At 46.9% G+C, this 19,950-nt stretch overlaps 1 protein-coding gene across 1 annotated transcript; it reads left to right on the forward strand.

The window, feature by feature from the left end:
• Positions 1-83: 83 nt before the first annotated feature.
• Ffar4 (free fatty acid receptor 4) lies at positions 84-19,455 on the forward strand. The gene is made up of 3 exons (XM_038310144.1): positions 84-653; positions 11,375-11,503; positions 19,057-19,455. The coding sequence occupies exons 1-3, from the start codon at positions 84-86 to the stop codon at positions 19,444-19,446; spliced, it is 1,089 nt and encodes a 362-aa protein (XP_038166072.1). The 3' UTR covers positions 19,447-19,455.
• The last annotated feature ends 495 nt before the right edge of the window (positions 19,456-19,950 follow it).

Raw genomic sequence — 19,950 nt, forward strand, 5'->3', positions numbered from 1 at the left:
CCTCCCTCTTCCCCTGCCTTGGCACTGAGTTACCTCGCAGATGAACGCTCTCGCAGACTGCGGCGGGCGCCCGGGCGCCCGGCATGTTTCCTGAGTGTGCGCAGACGACGACGGGCACTGGCCCCTCGCTCAACCTGGACCAAGTCAATCGCACCCATTTCCCTTTCTTCTCGGATGTCAAGAGCGACCACCGGTTAGTACTGAGTGCCGTGGAGACCACGGTGCTGGGGCTCATCTTTGTGGTGTCACTGCTGGGCAATGCATGTGCCCTGGTGCTCGTGGCGCGCCGTCGGCGCCGCGGGACGACAGTCAGCTTGGTGCTCAACCTCTTCTGCGCGGACTTGCTCTTCACCAGCGCCATCCCTCTGGTGCTCATCGTACGCTGGACCGAGGCCTGGCTGCTGGGCCCCATCGTCTGCCACCTGCTCTTCTACGTGGTGACCATGAGCGGCAGCGTCACGATCCTCACGCTGGCGGCGGTCAGCCTGGAGCGCATGGTGTGCATCGTGCGCCTGCAGCGCGGCTTGAGGGGCCCTGGGCGGCCGGCGCAGGCAGCGCTGCTGACTTTCATCTGGGGTTACTCAGCGCTCGCCGCGCTGCCCCTCTGCATCTTGTTCCGAGTGGTCCCGCAGCGCCTTCCCGGAGGGGACCAGGTGAGCCCAGGCTGCGTGCAAAGCAACAGGTGTTCGGGCCAGCTGGGGTGGGGTGGGGAGGGGGGCATCGGACTGAAGCTAGGAGGATGGTGATTAGTTACAGTAATAGGCCCTTTGTGGAATCGAATCCTTTTGGCAGACCTACTGCCCAGTGTTCTGAAGTTTAATTTCGTCAGTTTCCCCACAGTGCCAAGTGGGTAAGTAAGTCCGCCCAAATGCTGTTAAAGGGATTCTCCCGGAGTTTTGCAAAATGAACTGACGATTAGAGGGCAAATTAAGCAAGGAGAGCTTACATCTAGAGGGGACAGCAGGGTGCAAGGTTGAGTTGCTACGTTCTGTCCAGATGTCACGCTACTGTTAACATCACACTTATTTCACAGAAGCTGGGGCACCCCGCATCTCTCTTAGAGCCAGGCTAGTACTTAGCAGTACCGTCCCAAAGAGAAACCCCACAGTGGTGGGATGCCGCCTGGACAGATCATGTGACCCCCTGAACCCCGCCCCCCAACACAGAGGAGAGCTTATTTTTTGTCGAGGGGGAGGATGGATGAAGGCTACGTCCTGGGTAAATGGAATCTTAAAAAAAAATCAAACCCTAAACCCTGATATTAGAAGTTTGTTTCTTGTGTGGAATACTGTGGAGGCGAATGTTTGTTTGATAATGACTTCGAATGGCAAATGAGCAGGGACCCATCAGGCCTGTGGCATTTAATCAAAAACATGTAAGCCTGTGGCCACATCTCCCTGGATGATGGGTGGAGCTGACCAGGAAGAGATAAAGGTCTCTATTTTACTCCCGCTTGTCCTCAGCCCAGATATGCCTGAGCATCATGGCAGGCCATATCGATACTTCTGGAATAAGTGACTGTTCACGCCTAACTCTACACCAAAGCGATCAGCTAGGTCCCAGGCATGTCCAACCTGTATCCGACTGTCTGTATGTGGATACTAAACTATGAATATGACCTGACACAGATGGCAATGCCGGGTGCCACAGTCTCAAAATGGTGGACACCCCAGTAAGAGCAAGGCTCTGCCATGGCTTCTCTGTTTAAGCTGGTCTTCCCCTGGGTTATATAGCAATACTGCTGATTTTCTCATAGAACTTAAAGGATTTCTTGTTCTTAACACAGAAGGACTTCAGTTCCAAGAATTAAGACCAAATAGGATATCTTAAATTCCCAGATGTACTGTCCTTTTTTAAAAGCCATTCGGGTAAAATCCTATTTAGCTGGTAAATAACACGAAGAAGGAGGCAGAGAAGGAGGAGAGGAAGGTCATATTGCCTCCCAGCCAAACCCCAGACTGAAGCAGTACAACCGCGGTCCCTGGGGCTTGAGCAAGAGGACTTGAGTTGTTCTCTTTGTAGTCATCCCCCTGGGTGGGGATGTGTAGGACTGGAGCCCCCTAGAGCACCTCCAGAATTTTACTGCAGGAACTTCAGTGGAGACCATGCCTGAAAACCTCTTGTTTTACTGAAAAACACCTGCTGGATTTCAAGGGTCATGAGGGGAGCATTTGGTCAATGTCTCTAGGACAGAATGGGCTGATGTTGTTTTAGGGGTTCAGCCTTAGTTGATAGGAGCCTTAGTTATTGAAAATAGTAGGGCTGGGATGGGGAAACTTGTAATAAAAAAATGGGGCCGTGTTCTGGCTCCCTGCCGTTCTTGTCATCTCCTCTCCCTGACTGTCTCTGTCCCTCTCCCCAGCTCTCTCTGTGTTTCTCTCTGAGCCTCTCTCTCTCTCTCTCTCTCATCTTCCCTTCCTCCCTCCTTTCCCTCCTTTCTCCCTCCCTCCCCTTCCCCCTTCCTTTCTCCACTTTTTGAGACAGTGTATGTGTTGTGTATCTCTAGCTGCCCTGGAACTCTCTACATAGACCATTTTAGCCTTGAACACACAGAGATCCTCCTGCCTCTGCCTATGAGTGCTGGTATTCAAGGCCTGGGCCATCGTGGCCGGTTGACTATACCCTCTTTTATAGAACACAACTCTTCTCTGAGGCTTTACTTCCCACAGTTTTAGCTACTGTGGCTTCAGTTACCCATGGACAAGTGAGGTCAGAAAATATTAAGTGGAAATTTCAGAAAAATAATCCTAAATTTTAAATAAATTTTATTTCAGTCTGTGGTTATAATTTGTTAATTTCTGGTTAATCTCTCACTGTGCCATATTCATATCTTAAAATTTAGCCTAAGGATGTATGTATAGAAAATCAGTGCACATAGGGATCAGTGTAGCTCCGGCTTCCATTACCTTCTAGGAGGTTCTAGAATATGTATCCCTTAAGAATAAGGGGACCTTTGCATTCCATATTTTCTGTATTTATGCCAAGAGATCCTAACATGGAGAAATGCTCCAGTTCCTCAAAGACTGTGACCTGACATTGTAGGAAACATTCAATTTTATAAACTCAGCAGTTGAAGAAGTAAGAATAGGAGGGGCTGGGTGGGCATAAGGAGAGTGAGGAGGAGTAGCCGCTTAAGAAAGAAAATGGCAGAGAAGGATCTGCTCTAGTTGGAGGCAGGTTTCACGTTTAACATTAATTAGCAGAGCCAGGGGTGACAACTCATCTCTGTAATTGCAGCACTCAAGGGGCTGAGGCAGGAGGATTGCCTTAAGTTTGAGACTGTTCAGGGTAGAGAGTGAGGCCCAGTCTTTAAATAAATGCAGGAATAATAAGCAAATAAATACAAATAACAGATGTCTGTTTTTCCAGTCCTTGGATTAACAGCTTCCTGCTTGTGGCTCATTTGCCTTTCCCAGTGGGATGCTACAAATGGAGGTTTTTGGATGAAGAATTGTTTCCTTCCCAATCACAGAGAGCACAAACAGCCTCCCTCACTCCCCAGAGCCTCTGCTGTCACGAGACCCTTCAAAACCTTCATCTATGTAAGCTGGGGTACCTTGCCGTCCAGGGGAGCTGATCGCCATGCTGGTAGTTCTAACCTATTTAGTATCTGAGTGTGAGCTTTGGAGCCTCATATTCTGGAGCAGTTCCTGCTCCACAGAAAGCAAGCCTTCCCTCCTCTACCCACAGTGCTCTCCTTGTTCAAAGTGTGAGTCTCATGTATCAACTACATGAGATTGCCATGGGAACAGGTGTTTGAGAAATGGACCAACACCTGGTGCATCTACAGTTAAGTGCTCAAGAAATTACTGGCTATTATTAGTTTCCTTATCTTGGGGGCATAAGCATTTAAACATCCTTCAAACAGCGCAATTCTTCTGATTGCTGTAACCAGCTGCCGTTTCAAGAGGGTGGACACTTCTTAGCAACACTGACTTCTCAGTCAGGACAGCTGCGTCTACTCCAACAGGAGGCCTGCCTGTGTGTGCTGTGGCCTAGGCCTGGCCCTGGCCCGGTGGTGACCCACACTCGTGGGTGGGAAAGACCGTCCACTTTGGCTAGAATTTACGTCCATTCATTCCACAAACATTTGCTGGGCACCCTTCTCTGACCACCCACCACAAGTCACATAAACAGACATCAGGAGGTATTTTCACTAAGTGTGCACATGGGCCCAGATACTACCCAAGTCTGTAGTGTGGTGTGGCCTGTGGTCTAGTAACCCCACAAGTAGGGTTCCCATTATTATTTTCTGAAAGAAGAAATAACCAAAGTCAGGCAAAAAATAGTTCCAGAACATAGCCTGGCTGTGACTCCTTTGGGTGCCATAGCCTCTGAACTCATGAACCCGAGCCCTGTGGCCTGCCACTCTTTTCTTCCCTGTTGTAATGCAAAGTCAGTAGGTCACCTGTCTCTCTGTTGAGTGTAGGTTGTCTGAGGAGACCATAGTGAACTTGCTTTGTTAGTAAATATTAGAGGCTAGCCTTTGAAAGTCTGTGCTGGCACATTCCTGCAGTCCCAGCACTCTGCAGCTGAGGCAGGGGAATCACACAGTCATGGCCAGCCTGGAAAAATCTAGTTAGATTCTATCTCAAGCAAAGAGTTGAGGGTTGGGTGTGTGTGCTGCTCTGTTGGGATAGGGATTGCTTAGCATGTCTAAAGCCCTGGTTTCATTCCCAGCACCACCTAAACCAGGTATCCACACCTGGTGGATGTAAGAAGTTTCAGAAGTTCAAGGTCATCCTTGGTTATATAGTAAGTTAGGGAGGAAGAAAAGGAAATAAGGTTTATAAAAGAGCAGATATCCAGAGGGGAGTCCCCATTCTTTAAAATAGTCTTGAGTCCTCCATTTTGGTTGAAGCCCTGGGATGGGGAAGATGGCTGCCTAGGGCCTCCCTGGAATGATGCAGTGACAATCATTAGAGAAACTCAGATGCAAAGAGGTAGACTCAGCATTTAAATAAATCACAATGTGGAGCAGGGTCAGCGTGCCCGTCCACAGAGTCTCAGGGGACCTTTCATTTTGCAGGTTTGTACTGCGTACCTACTGTGTGCCAGGCACCTAGATGGTTTTCACTGTTGCAGCATGCCTTGGTGGGGGCCCAGCAGGAAGTGAGATGACGACTGCCCAGGTTCAGAAGGATGTGAAGAGGGCTCTTCTGGGTAGCAGTGAGCACAGGACGGGGTGCATGCGTGGACCGGGAGAGCAGGAGAGCCAGGGACACCCTTTAGGATGCCTGGGGCGGCCTGGTGGAAATGAGATGGACATCTGGGAGAGGGAGGCCATTGAGAATAAGGGAGCACACTGGGAGGCCTTCTAGGACCTCAGACTTCCCTTGTAGCTGGGGGGGGAAGCAGAAGGGCTGCTTCATGTCCCAATTAATGCAGGAGGTAGAGTCATATGGAGGGGTATTTGTGTGTCAAATTGTACATAGCTGTGAAACCTCCCGCAGGGTGTCCTTTGCGGGGTAAGTCTGGGGTTAGGGAGAACACTGAGCAGAAAACTGGGTCATCTGCCAAAAGAAACTGTAGACGGTCGAGGATGTCGCTCAGTGGTGGAGTGTTTGCCGAGTGCGTGTGTTTAATCCCTAGAACGAAAAACAAACAAATAAAAAGCTATGGAAATGGAGGAGCTCTCCAGGGAGAGGTGGAGATCGGAAGAGGCAGAACTCCGGGAGGTGGCGGCCACACTTAACTCTTTGCTGTGCTTGGCCTCCATCTTCATCCTGCCTGGTCCCAACACCTGAGCACCCCGCTCCCTTCCCAGCACAGCTGGAACAGCTCCTTTCAGCTCCTGTAAGCACCTGAATGTCCTAGGAGTCTGGTGAAGAATGAACAGATAGCACTAAACACTGTTGCTGATGCTGCCAGTTCCAGTGAACCAGGCAGGCCGAGCAGTTTGGGTTTCCAAAGTTCTTTTACAAAACCAGAATATATTTCAGAAGCAGAAAAAAAAATCAGAGGCTATGGTAACACCATGTGTCCACCTTCCAGTGTCAGGCTCTGCCCAACTCCTCTGCAAGTCACCGTCTGCAGAGAAGACCGGAATCGACGTGATGTGTCAGATGGAGTTTCCTGGAGACATAAAGTTAGGACACCAGCTCAGCTCTCTCTGATGGTGGCATGACGCCTTTCTGTTGTGGTTTTAATAATTAAGCTTTACATTTGAAACATGCATTTACTGTTTGTGTATGTGCATATGTGTGCATGCATACGCCACAGCACATGCATGTGGAGGTAAGAGGACAAATTACAGGAGTTAATTCTCTCCTTCCACCATGTGGGTCCAAGGGATCAACTCAAGAAGTCAGGCTTGGCAGCGAATGCCTTTCCCCACTGAGCCACCTCACTGGCCCAGTTGCTGTTTGAAATAAGCATACATGTTTTACTTAATCACCGATGCCATATAATGCCTTCTTAAGAGCATATAAATCTGTCACTTAGGCCAGTCTCACAGATTCTTAGCTCAGAAGGTATTGTGAACAGTTCCTCCTTTACTGTCTCATCATACATCCTGTCTGGGGTGAGAGCTAGAAATCAGAAGTCAAAAGGGTATCTTCATGAGAAGAATTTGGGAACTTCCTTGGGGTAAGCGGATTGTCTCTGCTGGTCATGTTTACTCAACTCTGATGGCGAGCTAGTATCTGATAACCATTTTTTTTTTCCTGAAGCAAACTCTCTTTTTCTCTTATTAAAAAAAGGAATTATTTAGCAACATTGTAAAGTGTAGTTAAGTAAAGGAAGAGGGAAGGGATATATGCCATATTTGCAGGGGAAGAAAAGGATTAGGGAAAGGAGGAGCAGGAGGTGGGGTGGGGTGGGGAGAGCACTGGAGAGATGAATAAGAACAAAATCTAGAAATAATATGGATGGAAATGTCAGAGCGAAATCTATTCTTTTGTATGCTAACTAAAAGTATTGGTAAATTCTGGGGCTGGTGATGTGGCTTAGTTGGTAGAGTGCTTGCCTGGCAGGTGTGAAGCACCAGGTTCAAGTCCTAGCACTGCATAAACCAGATATGGAGGTGCAGGTCTGTAATTCTAGCCCCTGGGAGAAGGAGGCAGGAGAAGTTCAAGATCATTTTTACTGTATAGAAAATTCTTACTGTCTAGCAAAGACTGTATTATCACAGGCCAGTAAGGGCTACATAAGATCCTGAATTAATGAGGGGGGGAAGGAGGAAGAAATAAAGAGAGGGAAGTGAGGAGGGAGGGAGATGAGATAAGCCAACAGAATCAATGAAAATCTTGTAATTGAGTCAGGGGAGGGCTATAAAAGGTGAAATGAGGGGTATGTAAATCTTTGAAATAATGAGCTTTGCCTGGGAAGGTTCACAGCAGGGATGCTGTCAATCCAGGCCCGGATAGAGACAGTTACTAGGCTGATATCCTTCCTGAATTATTTGTGAGTGTGTAAGGTTGGAGTGGCCTTTGTGTAGAGTCATATTAGCTATTTTTGTATCATTGTGACCAAAAGTCACAATTCAAGGAAGAAAAGGTTTCTTTTGGGTCAAAGTGTCTAAGGTTGCAGTCAACCATAGTGGGGAGGGGGTGGTGGGATACAGCGGCTCGCATCACAGGGGCCAGAAAGTAGAGAGGATGCACTCGCTCTCTCCCAAGAGTCTCTACTAAGAATGCTCTTTCTCTCCCATTCCAACCTGGCCCCCAGGCTGTGGGAGGTGTCTTTCTCCCCTAGTTAATCCTGTCTGGACACCCTCTCCCAGATACATGCAGAGATGTGATTCTTTCCTAATCTCCTTAGCCCTTTTCAGCCAGATCAAGTAGACAGCCAAGATTACCCATCATAGTTGTGGTTCTGGTAGAATCTTTATAAGCAGGATCCCTTTCTTCATAATCTCCTGGCTTGATTTATTTGATCGTTTGTTTTTTTCTATTAGGATAGACACACACAGTTCCACATGGTTCTGGTAACTACCAGGCAGGTGTGTGGCCTCGGGACCCGGTTTTTGGCCCCTTGTGTAGAGAAAATACATTAATCTATCATCAGCATTTTCTTATAACATCTCATAAAGTCAGGAGTGATTGCCCATGCACAGAAGGAGGCTTTTGGAGAGAGATCTTAGGAACTTTAAGAAATCATTCTGAGGCCATGATTTCCTACCCTTTGACACCGTTTTCTTTTACAAATATAGGGATTAGACACCACATTCCATTTAGGGTTGGAACCCTTTTGCCTGACTGGGGCTTCAGCACACCTGTCTATATCTGTGGTCGCCAGTGTGCTAAATGAGAGTCCTGTAGCGGGCAGAGATCTGAGTTCAAACCGGAGGCTGCATGGATTGTTCCAGGAACAGCAGTAACACAACTGCAAGTACTCAAGATCTCAGAGAGACACAAGTCTTTACTCATTCCCAAAATGAGGAGCAATTTGACAAGTCCTCTCTCATTAGCTGGGGATGGCGGGAGTAGAGGAGCGAGTTTAGAATGCCCCGCCCATTTACAATCTATTTAACAAAGCTGGAAAGGGAAGCAACGTCCTCCTCTTCCTTTGAAATGAATGTGTTAGGTTTAAATTCTGGTTAATGGGAACCCACGGCCACTGATGTAATAAGCCAATCAAAACAAATTAATAAGTCCAGGTTTATTCTGAGCACGGCATACCTGGGTGGCCCCAGACAAAGTTGAGGAAACCAGGAGCTTGTTCTCTGAGGAGCAGTTTAAATACCCTGTGGGCGTGGTCTTGAGCATCTCTGGGGAGGAGTCATCGTTTGGTGGGCTTTCTCGGGGGTGGAGCCTAGACTGAGGGGAACTCCGGTGGGAGGGGACTTGGGATGGAGCCTCTACCCGAACATTCTAGACTCTGTGGATATATGGATGCTAGGGGCTGGTGTGACACTTCCACCCAAATATCATTTTATTTTGTTGTTTTGAGACAGGGTCTCACTATGTAGTCAAGGACAGCAATTGTCATGCCTCAGCCTTGTGAGCACATGGCGCCACATCTGGTATGGGTATCCTACCTTTCTTTTTTCTCTTTCTTTCTTTCTTTTTTCTCTTTCTTCCCTTCCTTCCTCCCTCTCTCCCTTTCTCCCTTTCTCCCTCCCTCCCTCCCTCCCTCCCTCCCTCCCTCCCTCCCTCCCTCTCTCTCTCTCTCTCTCTCTCTCTCTCTCTCTCTCTCTCTCTTTCTGCCCTGAAAAGTTTTATTGGTAGCTATTTATTTATTTATTTATTTATCTGTTTATTTTCTAGCTATTTATTTATTTATTTATTTATTTATTTATTTATTTATTTTCAAGACAATGTTTCTCTGTGGGACAGTCCTTGCTGTTCTGGAACTGGCTTTGTAGACCAAACACTGTCCTCAAACTCACTGAGCTCTGCCTACCTCTGCTTCCCAAGTGCTGGGATTAAAGATGTGCACCACCATTGCCCAGCTATTGGTAGCTCTCTTGATGTTTCTTTAACTACATACTTTTTGGAGCAATTTGTTACCAGTGAAAACAATTAACCATTAGTGTTTTAGACTGTTACTTTTGAAGGATGTTTCTGGCTTTAGTTTCCTCTTCTACGAAACAGGAAAATTAATAATGCGAGTTTCAGTAAGGGTGTTGTAAACATAACCACATCCTTACATATAGGAGGCAGTTCTTGGTGTACAGTAAATGTTCAATAAATATGAAATGCTTCTGTGTCTTGCTAATACTGGATATAAAACTATTTGACAACATTTTGAGTTTACTCAATTATGATTCATGTTGGCAAATGTTAAAAATTTTGTTTTTCCCTAATGTATTTAGTATTCAATAGTTATTGATCTAATTAATGAATGAATGTCTGTGGCTCAGATACATATACTACTATATCAAAAATCATCGATATGACCTTTTACATTGTACGTGCTCTTAAATACATGTCTGATATTTGGGAGGGTTTGGGGTAAATTCTGTTCTAATTACCTTTGTTCTTATGATCAAGTAGGCACGAGGAGTTCAGGTGTGGGAAGATGCATTCACATCCATACCCATTTCTACGGACATGTTTACTCAATGGAAGGAATGGTTGCAGTAATAGATTTCCTACTGTCCAGTAGGCCACTCACACTTCGTCTTTGTAGTTAGTATCAGACTTTTGAGTTCAGCACAGTGCAACCATAAACCCCCATGCCTTTCAAGCAGTCTAGCTGTTTGCCCTGATGCTCTGTCCTATTTCCAGGGAGGAATAGGGCTTCGAAGTCTGGGTACCACACAGTGTCTTGAAGAGAGATGGCCTATTCTTTGAGGGAGACTGACAGTTTGTGTGTGTGTGTGTGTGTGTTTGTGTTGTTTGTTGTTATTGTTTTGGAGCTTCAAGTTTCTGCTTTTTAAAGATTTATTAATTTTTATTTTATGTACATATGAGTGCTTTGCTTACATGTATGTCTGTGTGTCTACATGCATGCTTGGTGTTTGTGGAGACCAGAAAAGGGCATCTAACATGGCAGAAATGGAATTAATGATAATTGTGAGCTGCCACGTGGCTGCTGGAAACTAAACTTTGGTCCTGTGTAAGAGCAGCCAGCTCTTTTAACCACCGAGTCACCTCTTTAGCCCCATTGTGTGTGTGTGTATTACCTGAGGCAGGGTCTCATTGTGTTACCTGGGCTTGTCTCAAACTGCTTGGTTCTTACAATTTCCATGCCATGGCCAGAGGAGCTAGATTACATGTGTGTACCTGACCTTAACACACAGGCAATTGAACACCCTCCAGGTAAACAATGCCTTAGCCCAGCTCCTGCTGTTTCAGCAATGTGTCACTGGCCCGGACCCTCAATCCTGTCTCCAGATGCTTGTGTGTGGTTATGTTACTTCTAGTCTATGAGACCTTTCTGAGGTCAGGTTTCTCCCACTTAAAGAACCAAGCTTGTAGCTGGGGCAGTGGTGGCACATGCCTTTAATCCCAGCACTCGGGAGGCAGAGGCAGGAGAATCTCTGTGAATTTGAGGCCAGACTGGTCTACAAGAGCTAGTTCCAGGACAGGCGCCAAAGCTACACAGAGAAACCCTGTCTTGAAAAACCAAAGCAAACCGAACAAAATAACCAAGCTTGTAAGAGAAGGCTCAAATACTCTTTGCATCTTAGCTCAGAGAAGTGGAAAGACCAGTCCTGGGAAATGCCTCCAGCTCTTCCCTGCCTATGACCCTGAGGTTCAGGCCTTCCTGGAGAGTGAGAGTTATAATTATGGTAGCCTGCTGCACCTGGGACAGGTGGTTGTAAGGAAATGTCATGGGCGGAGGAGGAGCAGATTCCAGAATTTACTACCACAGCAGCTGTGTCGCACTCCGTGTAATAGTGTCCCACAGCCCCAAACGAGAACTGGGTTAGAGGCAAAGGAAGAAGCCAGCACTGAAGTGATATTGTTTTCCCTTTTGTGAACAGGAAATTCCGATTTGCACATTGGATTGGCCCAACCGCGTAGGAGAAATCTTGTGGGATGTGTTTTTTGTGACTTTCAACTTCCTGGTGCCAGGGCTGGTTATTGTGATCAGTTACTCCAAAATTTTACAGGTATGTTTGCTTCAGTGCTGTTCTGATCTTCACTCCATCTGGGCATTTCCTGTAGAATCTTAGAACTTCCAGGTCGGATCATACCTTGGAGGTTCTAACAGTCTGATCCTGATTCGCTGGGCAGACCTTTTGCTAACCCCGTAACAGTGAGGGACGAGAGTTTGTATATTTATTTTGGCTTTTGTTTTCTAAATCAGCTATGTTCTGAACCTTTTCATCATTAAAATACTACCAGGTTATAAGAACATGAAGTTGAAAACAGGCACCTAGCTGTGTAACACAGACGTTGAAAATCTATTCTCTTCCCAGCCTTAATGACCCAACTGTGGTCTCTTTGTGGTCATTCAGCACCATGGACGCTTGTGTGTAGGTTCAAATGGTCAGGTGGCTGTTGGCGCTGTTCACTGTTCTGTTCAGATAGCGGATGGTGCGGCTTGATAATGTCCTTTTCTTTTCCACTCAACACCGTATCAGGAGATCTTTCTCTATCAGTTCCTGTAGCTAATCTTGCTGGTTAAGAGTTACACAGCCTTCATTGTATAGGTATGATATATTCCTTTCGTGGACTTTGGAGTTGTGTCCACTGTTTTCCCACAAACAGAGCAGTAATCTACAATGTCAACTCTGTAAGTTTTTTTATGGAATTATGGAAGTATCATATACTAATATAAAATCACACCCAGCTTATGTATTCTGCTCACAAATTGAACACACTCATAAAGTGGCTCCTGGATGGAGGATAGAACTTGGCCAAAAGCCCTTCCTGTCCCCACGGGCCAGTGACCTAATCCTCAGGAACACCCACTTCAAGTGTGTGTGGCACAGGAAATAAATGAAGTCACCTAGAAAAGTAAATGTGTGTACACAGACATATAAAAGATGGGCCAGACTCTGGTTCCTGGCTCATAAGGCATCCTCTGAGCATGGAAGGTACCACCCAACAAACACAAGCATGTACAGTTAAGTTCACTTGTAAGATTTGCCTCCAAGCTCTTGAGCCCTCTTGGAGGTGTGCAGCAGTTGAAGTTTATAGCATCTTTTGTGTGGGCTGTGATCAACAGGTGTGTTGAAAAGGCCCTGATCACCTTTTGGCCGCTTTTATGACCCCTTTATGGTTGTGTAAGCCTTCTCACAAACATAACCCACCCCAGGCTAACCTCACCTAAGGCTGCTGGCTCCAGGTTCTATAGGAGATGTGCTCTTGTCTCTGAAGAGATCCAAGCTTGGGCTTATTCTAATAGGTGAGGCAAATTCCAGAGTATGGAGCCCTGGAAATCACTTGCAATGGATGGCTTGGCATATTTAATATTATAAAAGAATTAATTAGTATCACAAAATCACAATAAAAGAAGAGAAAAATAGAATACATTTTAAAGATTTATTTATTTATTTATTATGTATACAAAATTCCTTCCATGTATGCTTGCATGCCAGAAGAGGGCACCAGATCTCATTATAGATGGGTGTGAGCCACCATGTGGTTGCTGGGAATTGAACTCAGGACCTCTGAAAGAGCAGTCAGTGCTCTTAACCTCTGAGCCATCTCTCCAGCTCCCTAGAATATATTTTTAAATGTTTGTACTGTTTTGGTTTTGTTGAAGCAGAGTCTCAGTCTATAGTTTCAGAAAGTCTGTAACTCCCTATGTGGACTTGACTGGCCTGGAACTTGCATTAATCCTTCTGCCTTTGCCTCCCAAGTGCTAGGCTGCATTTTAATTGCTTTAAAAAAAATAAGTATGTGTGTAGTGTTTCTCACGTAGCAAACACTAACAAATCTTATCCTAACAAGATCCTCAGATGACATGACCCAGAGATGTTGTGCAGTTTACCCAAAGTCACCGGGCTTATAGGTGTCAGCTTCAGTATTTAAACCCAGGCAGACTGGCCCCAGAGTCCCATCCTCAGAGGTTTGTTAAGAGTGCTACCTGCAGAATGTTGGCAGGGAGCGGGTGTGGTTCAGGAGTGTGCAAGTTTAAGTCTGCCTAGAAGGATCTTTGATGAAGAAGCAGCTGGACGATGATGCTGTGATTTAAAGCAAGAAACACCTCAGCACAAGGGAGAGGGTTTCTGTGTCAGCACCAAGCTAGAGCAAGCTGTTAGTTATTGCACAAACATGAAGGACCAATGAGGGGCCTGGTGGAGAGCAAAGAACAATGGGAACAGATGAGGCTTGGAAGGTTCTTTTAAAATTACCGAGCTTTATTCTGGGCCATGGTGAAGCATGCCTTTAATCCCAGCACTCTGGAGGCAGAGGCAGGCAGATCTCTGTGAGTTCGAAGCCAGCTTGGTCTATAAGAGCTAGTCTAGGACAGGCTCCAAAACTATAGAGAAACCCTGTCTCAACCCCCCCCCCCCCAAAAAAAATAATTCCTGAGATTCGTGTATTTTCTGCTAGTTTACTTTGCTGTGTTGCTTGGGCCTGCTACTTGCATTCTCTGGGCCCCATTTCATTCATTGCAGATTGGCAGCCTTAATTTCTAGGGTGAAGTTGCGTAAGGCCAGACTGTGAGAACTGCCCTTCTGGGCACAGTAGGCCCTGAACAGTACGGCGGATGCTATTTGCTAGGCTGGGTTGTTCTTCTAACCCTTCCCTCTGGGAGGGACAGCAGCATCTAAGCTCCCCTTGTGGGCTTCCACTCATGAGACCCAGAGGAGTCAGGAAGGCTCTAGTGACACACCCTCCTGTGGGGAGTGTGATTTCCCCTCCACTGCAATCTCAGTCTCAAGACTGAGCCTTTCCATCAGGGAAGATCAGACAGTTCCTTCAGGATGAGGGAGGGGAGAGAGCTCTCCTTCCACTCCTCTGGAAAGCAGTGCACCAGCTCCCCCCACTCTGGAGTGGAAACTCTCAGCCCTGCACGTCCACACCTCAGACCCCTGCACAGCTTTCATGTGCAGCAAAGGCCAGTGTTGGTTTGCAGCTGTGGAAAGCCATCTGAGTTCCAGGTCACAGTCCAAATTTAGACCCCTTGCTTCCTTACACACGAACCAGATCCAGAACCCCTACCTAGTCTGGGCTGTAGCAGGAGGCCACTTGTTTGTCCAGGCTACCAGGCTATCTTAGACCCGAAATAATCACACAGATACTGTTTTAATTAAATCACTGCTTGGCCCATTAGCTCTAGCTTCTTATTGGCTAACTCTTATATTAATTTAACCCATTTCTATTAATCTATATATTGCCATGTGGCAGTGACTTAGCGGCAAAGATTCGGCATGTCTGACTCTGGCAGCTCCATGGTGTCTCTCTCTCCACCTTCCTTCTCCCAGCATTCAGTCCAGTTTTCTCTGCCTACCTAAGTTCTGCCCTATCAACAGGCCAAGGCAGTTTCTTTATTTATTAATGGCAGTCACAGCACACAGAGGGGACTCCCACATCACTTGGCAATTTGCCTTCTGCCTGAACCCCGAATTCCCTCCTGTCTCATATCTAGGTGGGCTGGTGCCTAGAAAGATGGGAAATGTGTCAGAGGCTGGACAGGGCCTCACGGTTGGCATCTCCTCCCCAAGAAGGTGCACAGCCCAGGCACACTAAACTGGCCCTCCTGCTGGGCCTTTTCTGCCAGGAGCACAGCTATCGACTCCACTGAACATCAATATTGAATTAGCCACATTCGCTGGTCAAGGATCTATCGCTCCACCCCACCTCACCAGTCTTGCCTCCTCTTCCTGTCTCTACTGCCTCTAACTCAGGCTCCATTTCTGGGCTTGGAAGGTGCTCTTCTCCTATTATCCTATTCTTTAACCACAAAGCAGCATCTTTCTGGCTGCCCTCTGGAGCTCCATGGGATGACGGGTGTACAGAGACAGTCCTGCAAAGAAACTTAAGAAGCACTGAATTAGCTGCATGGGATTCTCTACTGTGAGACTCAAGAGCCTTTTTATGCTAATACACTTTGGACATCTCCAACCCATGAATTAACCAGGTGGTGGTGCTAAATCTGATCACAGAACCCACTTCCGCATACAGAGCATCTCTCCCACTGGTCCTGCACAGAGCCCTCAGTAGGAAGCCCTGCTCTAACCTTTGCTGGTTTTGACCTGAGCAGTGGTTCAGAGTGGGCATCCAGCTACCTCTTCCCTTGCTGATCTTGCTTCATGTGCTGGGCAGTGACTATATTTGCCCTCTGCCCTCTCTGCTTCCTCTTTCGCTTTCAGTAATATTTTTCTTTTTTAAATATTTATTTATTTATTATGTATACAATATTCTGTCTGTGTGTATGCGGCAGGCCAGAAGAGGGCACCAGATCCTATTACAGATGGTTGTGAGCCACCATGTGGTTGCTGGGAATTGAACTCAGGACCTTTGGAAGAGCAGGCAATGCTCTTAACCTCTGAGCTATCTCTCCAGCCCCAGTAATATTTTTCCTATTGACAGTTTTCCCAAGGGAATAGGTTCTCAGTGATTCCTAAGTGCCTTGGATCAGACTGTGAAGGCTGGCAGCTTGTGAGAAGACTTACAAGTTACCCAGCAGCCATAAACATGATGGGCTGTGATGTCTCTGCCATTGTAACTGTGCTTCTGTGCTTCTTATTCTCCTGTCCACTGGCCACATACACAGGGCATGGGAATGCAGTCTAGGCAGGACGCTCTTACTTCTTGCTCAGGGTCCAGCCTCTTCAAGAGAGCTTAGCATATAGCAGGTAAATATTTCTCGGTAACTATTTGTTGAATGAACCAGTGACGCTATGGCACGCAGATGGAATTCCCTCTGCTTACCGCAGAGTTTAGCTGAGGAACAAAAATCTGCTCCAACAGAACACGAGGCCTGGCCTCACTACCTACCACTGGGGACCGTGGCCAAGTGATAGGATTAGATTTGGCTCCTGAGTTCTGAAGGCACCTGTTGAAGTTTCCAGGTTCTTGTGTTCTAGAAAAAATAATTGCACCAGGGACACATAATAATAGACATAGGGATAGGTAGATAATTAAGAGGAAGACAGCCCTGAGAATGGGGTAATCTAATATGAGCTGTGAGAAAGCTTCCCTGTTAAAACACCCCAAAAGTGGTCCTCTAGCGTTATAGCCCTTCATGGGTAATTTACATAGCATTTAGCTCTCCCTTGGTTGTATATTGCGCACGTACATAGCAGGCAGGCTCTTCTTGAACATGCTTTGTTGTCGCATGGGCTTGGTAGGCATTTCCAGTCCTTTGCCATCTGGTTTTTTCATGTGTTTCTTGACACTACTCTTTCCAGTTCTTGCTTTCCTCCAAAGTCATATTTCTTTGGAGCTAGACCTCTGGGAAGGTGGGGACTCTCGTCTGATGATCCTAACTAGCACACTACTGACTAGCCAATGAGCACCACGGAGGAGGCTAAACCCTCAGGACCCCAACTTCTGTCAGCGGGAATCCCCTTCCCTGCCAGCCTCCAGCTGGTGTGTCCTGGCATGACAGAAGGGTGCTGGGTGGAAATAGGGTTCCCTCCTAGTTCCAGTGAGCCACAAAAGGTCTGTTTTAAAGATGGACTTCGTTAAAGGTCTAGAGAGAAAAAGTCCGAAACAAGCAGCTGCGTGGGATTAGCACCTCTTACGCCCTAGTGAGCAAAAGTCACCTCGACAGTTCCAGAGAAGTGTGCAACCCTGGATCACTGAATCCAAGTGTCTCAAAGTGGGTCCCACTGGACCTGGAAAAAAACACAACTCTTAGTTCAACGACGATGAGACATAATTTATTCTGGAGCCAAATATGAGTGGCCATGGCCCAGGAACATAGATTCAGGGTTCCCCAAGTTCCATGTTTCCCATATGATAATTGTTTTGTGATTTTTTTTATAATAACAGAAAAAAGAAAGTCACAAACCAAGACAGTTTTCAAATAACTTTTGGTGGGAACATCAGGTGGGTGAGCTACAGTCAAACAAGGAAACCTTTGCTGTAGGTCTCAGATGCCTTCTGATGACACACTTAGCCCTTAGTTAGGGGAAGCAACTGGCCTGTTGAGTAAATACATTACAAATGGCTGCACCTGTGGGTCTCAAGGCTCTTAGGCCAGACACAGAGGCAGGTGTGGAATAGCTATTACGGGTGCTCAAAGTGGCCAAAGATAAATTATAACTGGGCTTGGCTCTGCAGCACTCTGGCCTCTCTGATGTCGCCGACATTCTAGTTGGCTCATCAGACCTGCAGAAGGGTTAGTGGCAGGTGTAGCTCCTTCCAGGAACTTTTCTTCACAGACATTTTGTGTTTTACCAGGTTCCCAGTGGTCACAGAGCACTTTCTTATGAGCGCTGCCCCCTCCCAATGTGCAATATACCAAAGTGAAGAGGAGCATGGGCATCCCTGGGTGGGGCTCCCAAGGTGGGAGAACCCCACGACACCCGCCCCCGTTTGTTTTGAGGGTCAGAGTTAACCCCCAGAAGGTAATGGTGCACTTCATAAAAGCACCGGAGGCATTTCACCAAAGCCAGAGACATTTGAAACCCTGGCTAGATGCTAACGAGCCTGACTGTCTAATGTGGGCTGGGGAGCAAGGAAGGACTCACATTTTACGACAGTGCCTCATTTTCTTCCTGATTGTACAAACTGTGGCGACTGTGGCATGAGGAGGAAAAGTAGCATCTGTTGGCGGGGGCGGGGGCGGGGGCGGGGGCGGGGGACCTCCAATCGCTTTGTTTATCACAGCCACCTTCAGGCACCTGCAAGAGCCCTGGCCCCACGGAGCTGGAATTGTCTGCTGAGCTACCCCTGCCGGCAAGGCAGAGTAGGCGGGGCCCTAAGTAGGATGGACCCCCCCAGGGAGGGGGCTGTTACTATTTAGTAGCACGAAAATGAGTCAGATGGTAACTTACATTTCCTGCGAATCAATTTGCAAGAACAACAGCGGTGTGACAGCACAGGGGCTATGCGAAGATTAAAGGTGACAACCAGTAAAATAAATGTCTGACACATGGCGGGGCGCCAACAGGAAAGCGCAGCCATCCTAATTGCTTGCTTCCTGGCGTTCTGGTTGTCAGGCACGTTCAGAGGGTTCCATTCACTGGGCACCCGCTGTCCTTGTCTCTATCACAAACAGAGTGAGAGGCACTTGTGCAATCAGGCGGTGGTTAAGCATCTATCCTTCAATTAGGGAATTAAAAGAATTGTGAGGAGAAAATTTTAGGCCATTTTGATGAGCTAAACTTGCCCAAATTGTGAATGATGCTAATGACTTTAAAATTACTTTCTCTCTTGAGATGCAGGTTGTAGGAAAATAGGCCCCACACCCCATCCCATCCCATACAGAACTGGCAGTGTGGCTAGGAGAGATAGGGCCTGGGCCAGCCCCAGCAGCTGAAGTTGGTAAGGACCACTAACATGGTTAAGACACAATCCATTGGCTCTCTTCCCTCGGGACAGAGGTAACAGACTGGCAGGCACATCAGGCTGATAGACATAATGTCCTTTACACTCCAGGCCAGGAGTGCCTGGTCAGACTGCAACCCACCATCTCTAGCCCCACCCCAATCCACCTGGGCTTCCATCTTCAGTATCACAAAAGAAAAACCAGCCAACCGGAGACCCCTGACTCCCGCTGTGACCTGTGGCTCCAGTTCTTTGTGTTTTCCTGCAGATCACAAAGGCGTCAAGGAAGAGGCTCACGCTGAGCTTGGCCTACTCGGAAAGCCACCAGATCCGAGTGTCCCAGCAGGACTACAGGCTCTTCCGCACCCTCTTCCTGCTCATGCTCTCCTTCTTCATCATGTGGAGTCCCATCATCATCACCATCCTCCTCCTCTTGATCCAGAACTTCAGGCAGGACCTGGTCATCTGGCCATCCTTCTTCTTCTGGGTGATGACCTTCACGTTCGCCAACTCTGCCCTGAACCCCATCCTGTACAACATGTCGCTGCTCAGGAACGAATGGAGGAAGATTTTTTGCTGCTTCTTTTTCCCAGAGAAGGGAGCCATTTTTACAGACACGTCAGCCAGACGAAATGACTTGTCTGTTATTTCTAGCTAACCAGCTGGAGCCAGGTGGACCGCTGTGTGCATGTAAAGAGGGTTGCCTTCTGAGGAAGTCATTAGTGTACCCTGCTTTACGAAAATCCAACTTCCAACAGCACACATCTACAGGGCCAGCAAATTAAGGAATGATCACTCAGTATAAAAATGTTTTTTCTTAAAAAGACTTTCTATGGGTTCCTTTTTACGAACTTTTTTAGCATTTGTAATATGATTGCGTTAATAAATTTTTATTTATAACTGTTCCTACACATAAAGTTGTACCTTGTGACTGCTGAAATAAACCTTGGAGGTGATTCAGGGCTCAAATTTCTTGGTAAAAGGTCACGGCCACCCTAAGTCCCCACCTTGAGTACATAAGGTCTTTAAATAATTTATTCATTCATGCCAAGACTGCTTAAGAAATTTCCAAGGAACGATTAGACGTGACTTTTCCCTCCATGTATTAAAGATGGGCAGGAGACATGACTCAATGGTAGTGTGCTTGCCTAGCAAGTGTGTG

This window comes from Arvicola amphibius, chromosome 1, assembly GCF_903992535.2.
Source record: "Arvicola amphibius chromosome 1, mArvAmp1.2, whole genome shotgun sequence".
Taxonomy (NCBI): Eukaryota; Metazoa; Chordata; class Mammalia; order Rodentia; family Cricetidae; genus Arvicola; species Arvicola amphibius.

Bases quoted from the DNA above. Each gene is read 5' to 3' on its own strand.
- Ffar4 (XM_038310144.1), top strand. From the start codon at position 84: ATGTTTCCTGAGTGTGCGCAGACGACGACGGGCACTGGCCCCTCGCTC. The intron at 654-11,374 runs GTGAGCCCAGGC...TTTTGTGAACAG, and splicing joins GCCTTCCCGGAGGGGACCAG to GAAATTCCGATTTGCACATT. The intron at 11,504-19,056 runs GTATGTTTGCTT...GTTTTCCTGCAG, and splicing joins GTTACTCCAAAATTTTACAG to ATCACAAAGGCGTCAAGGAA.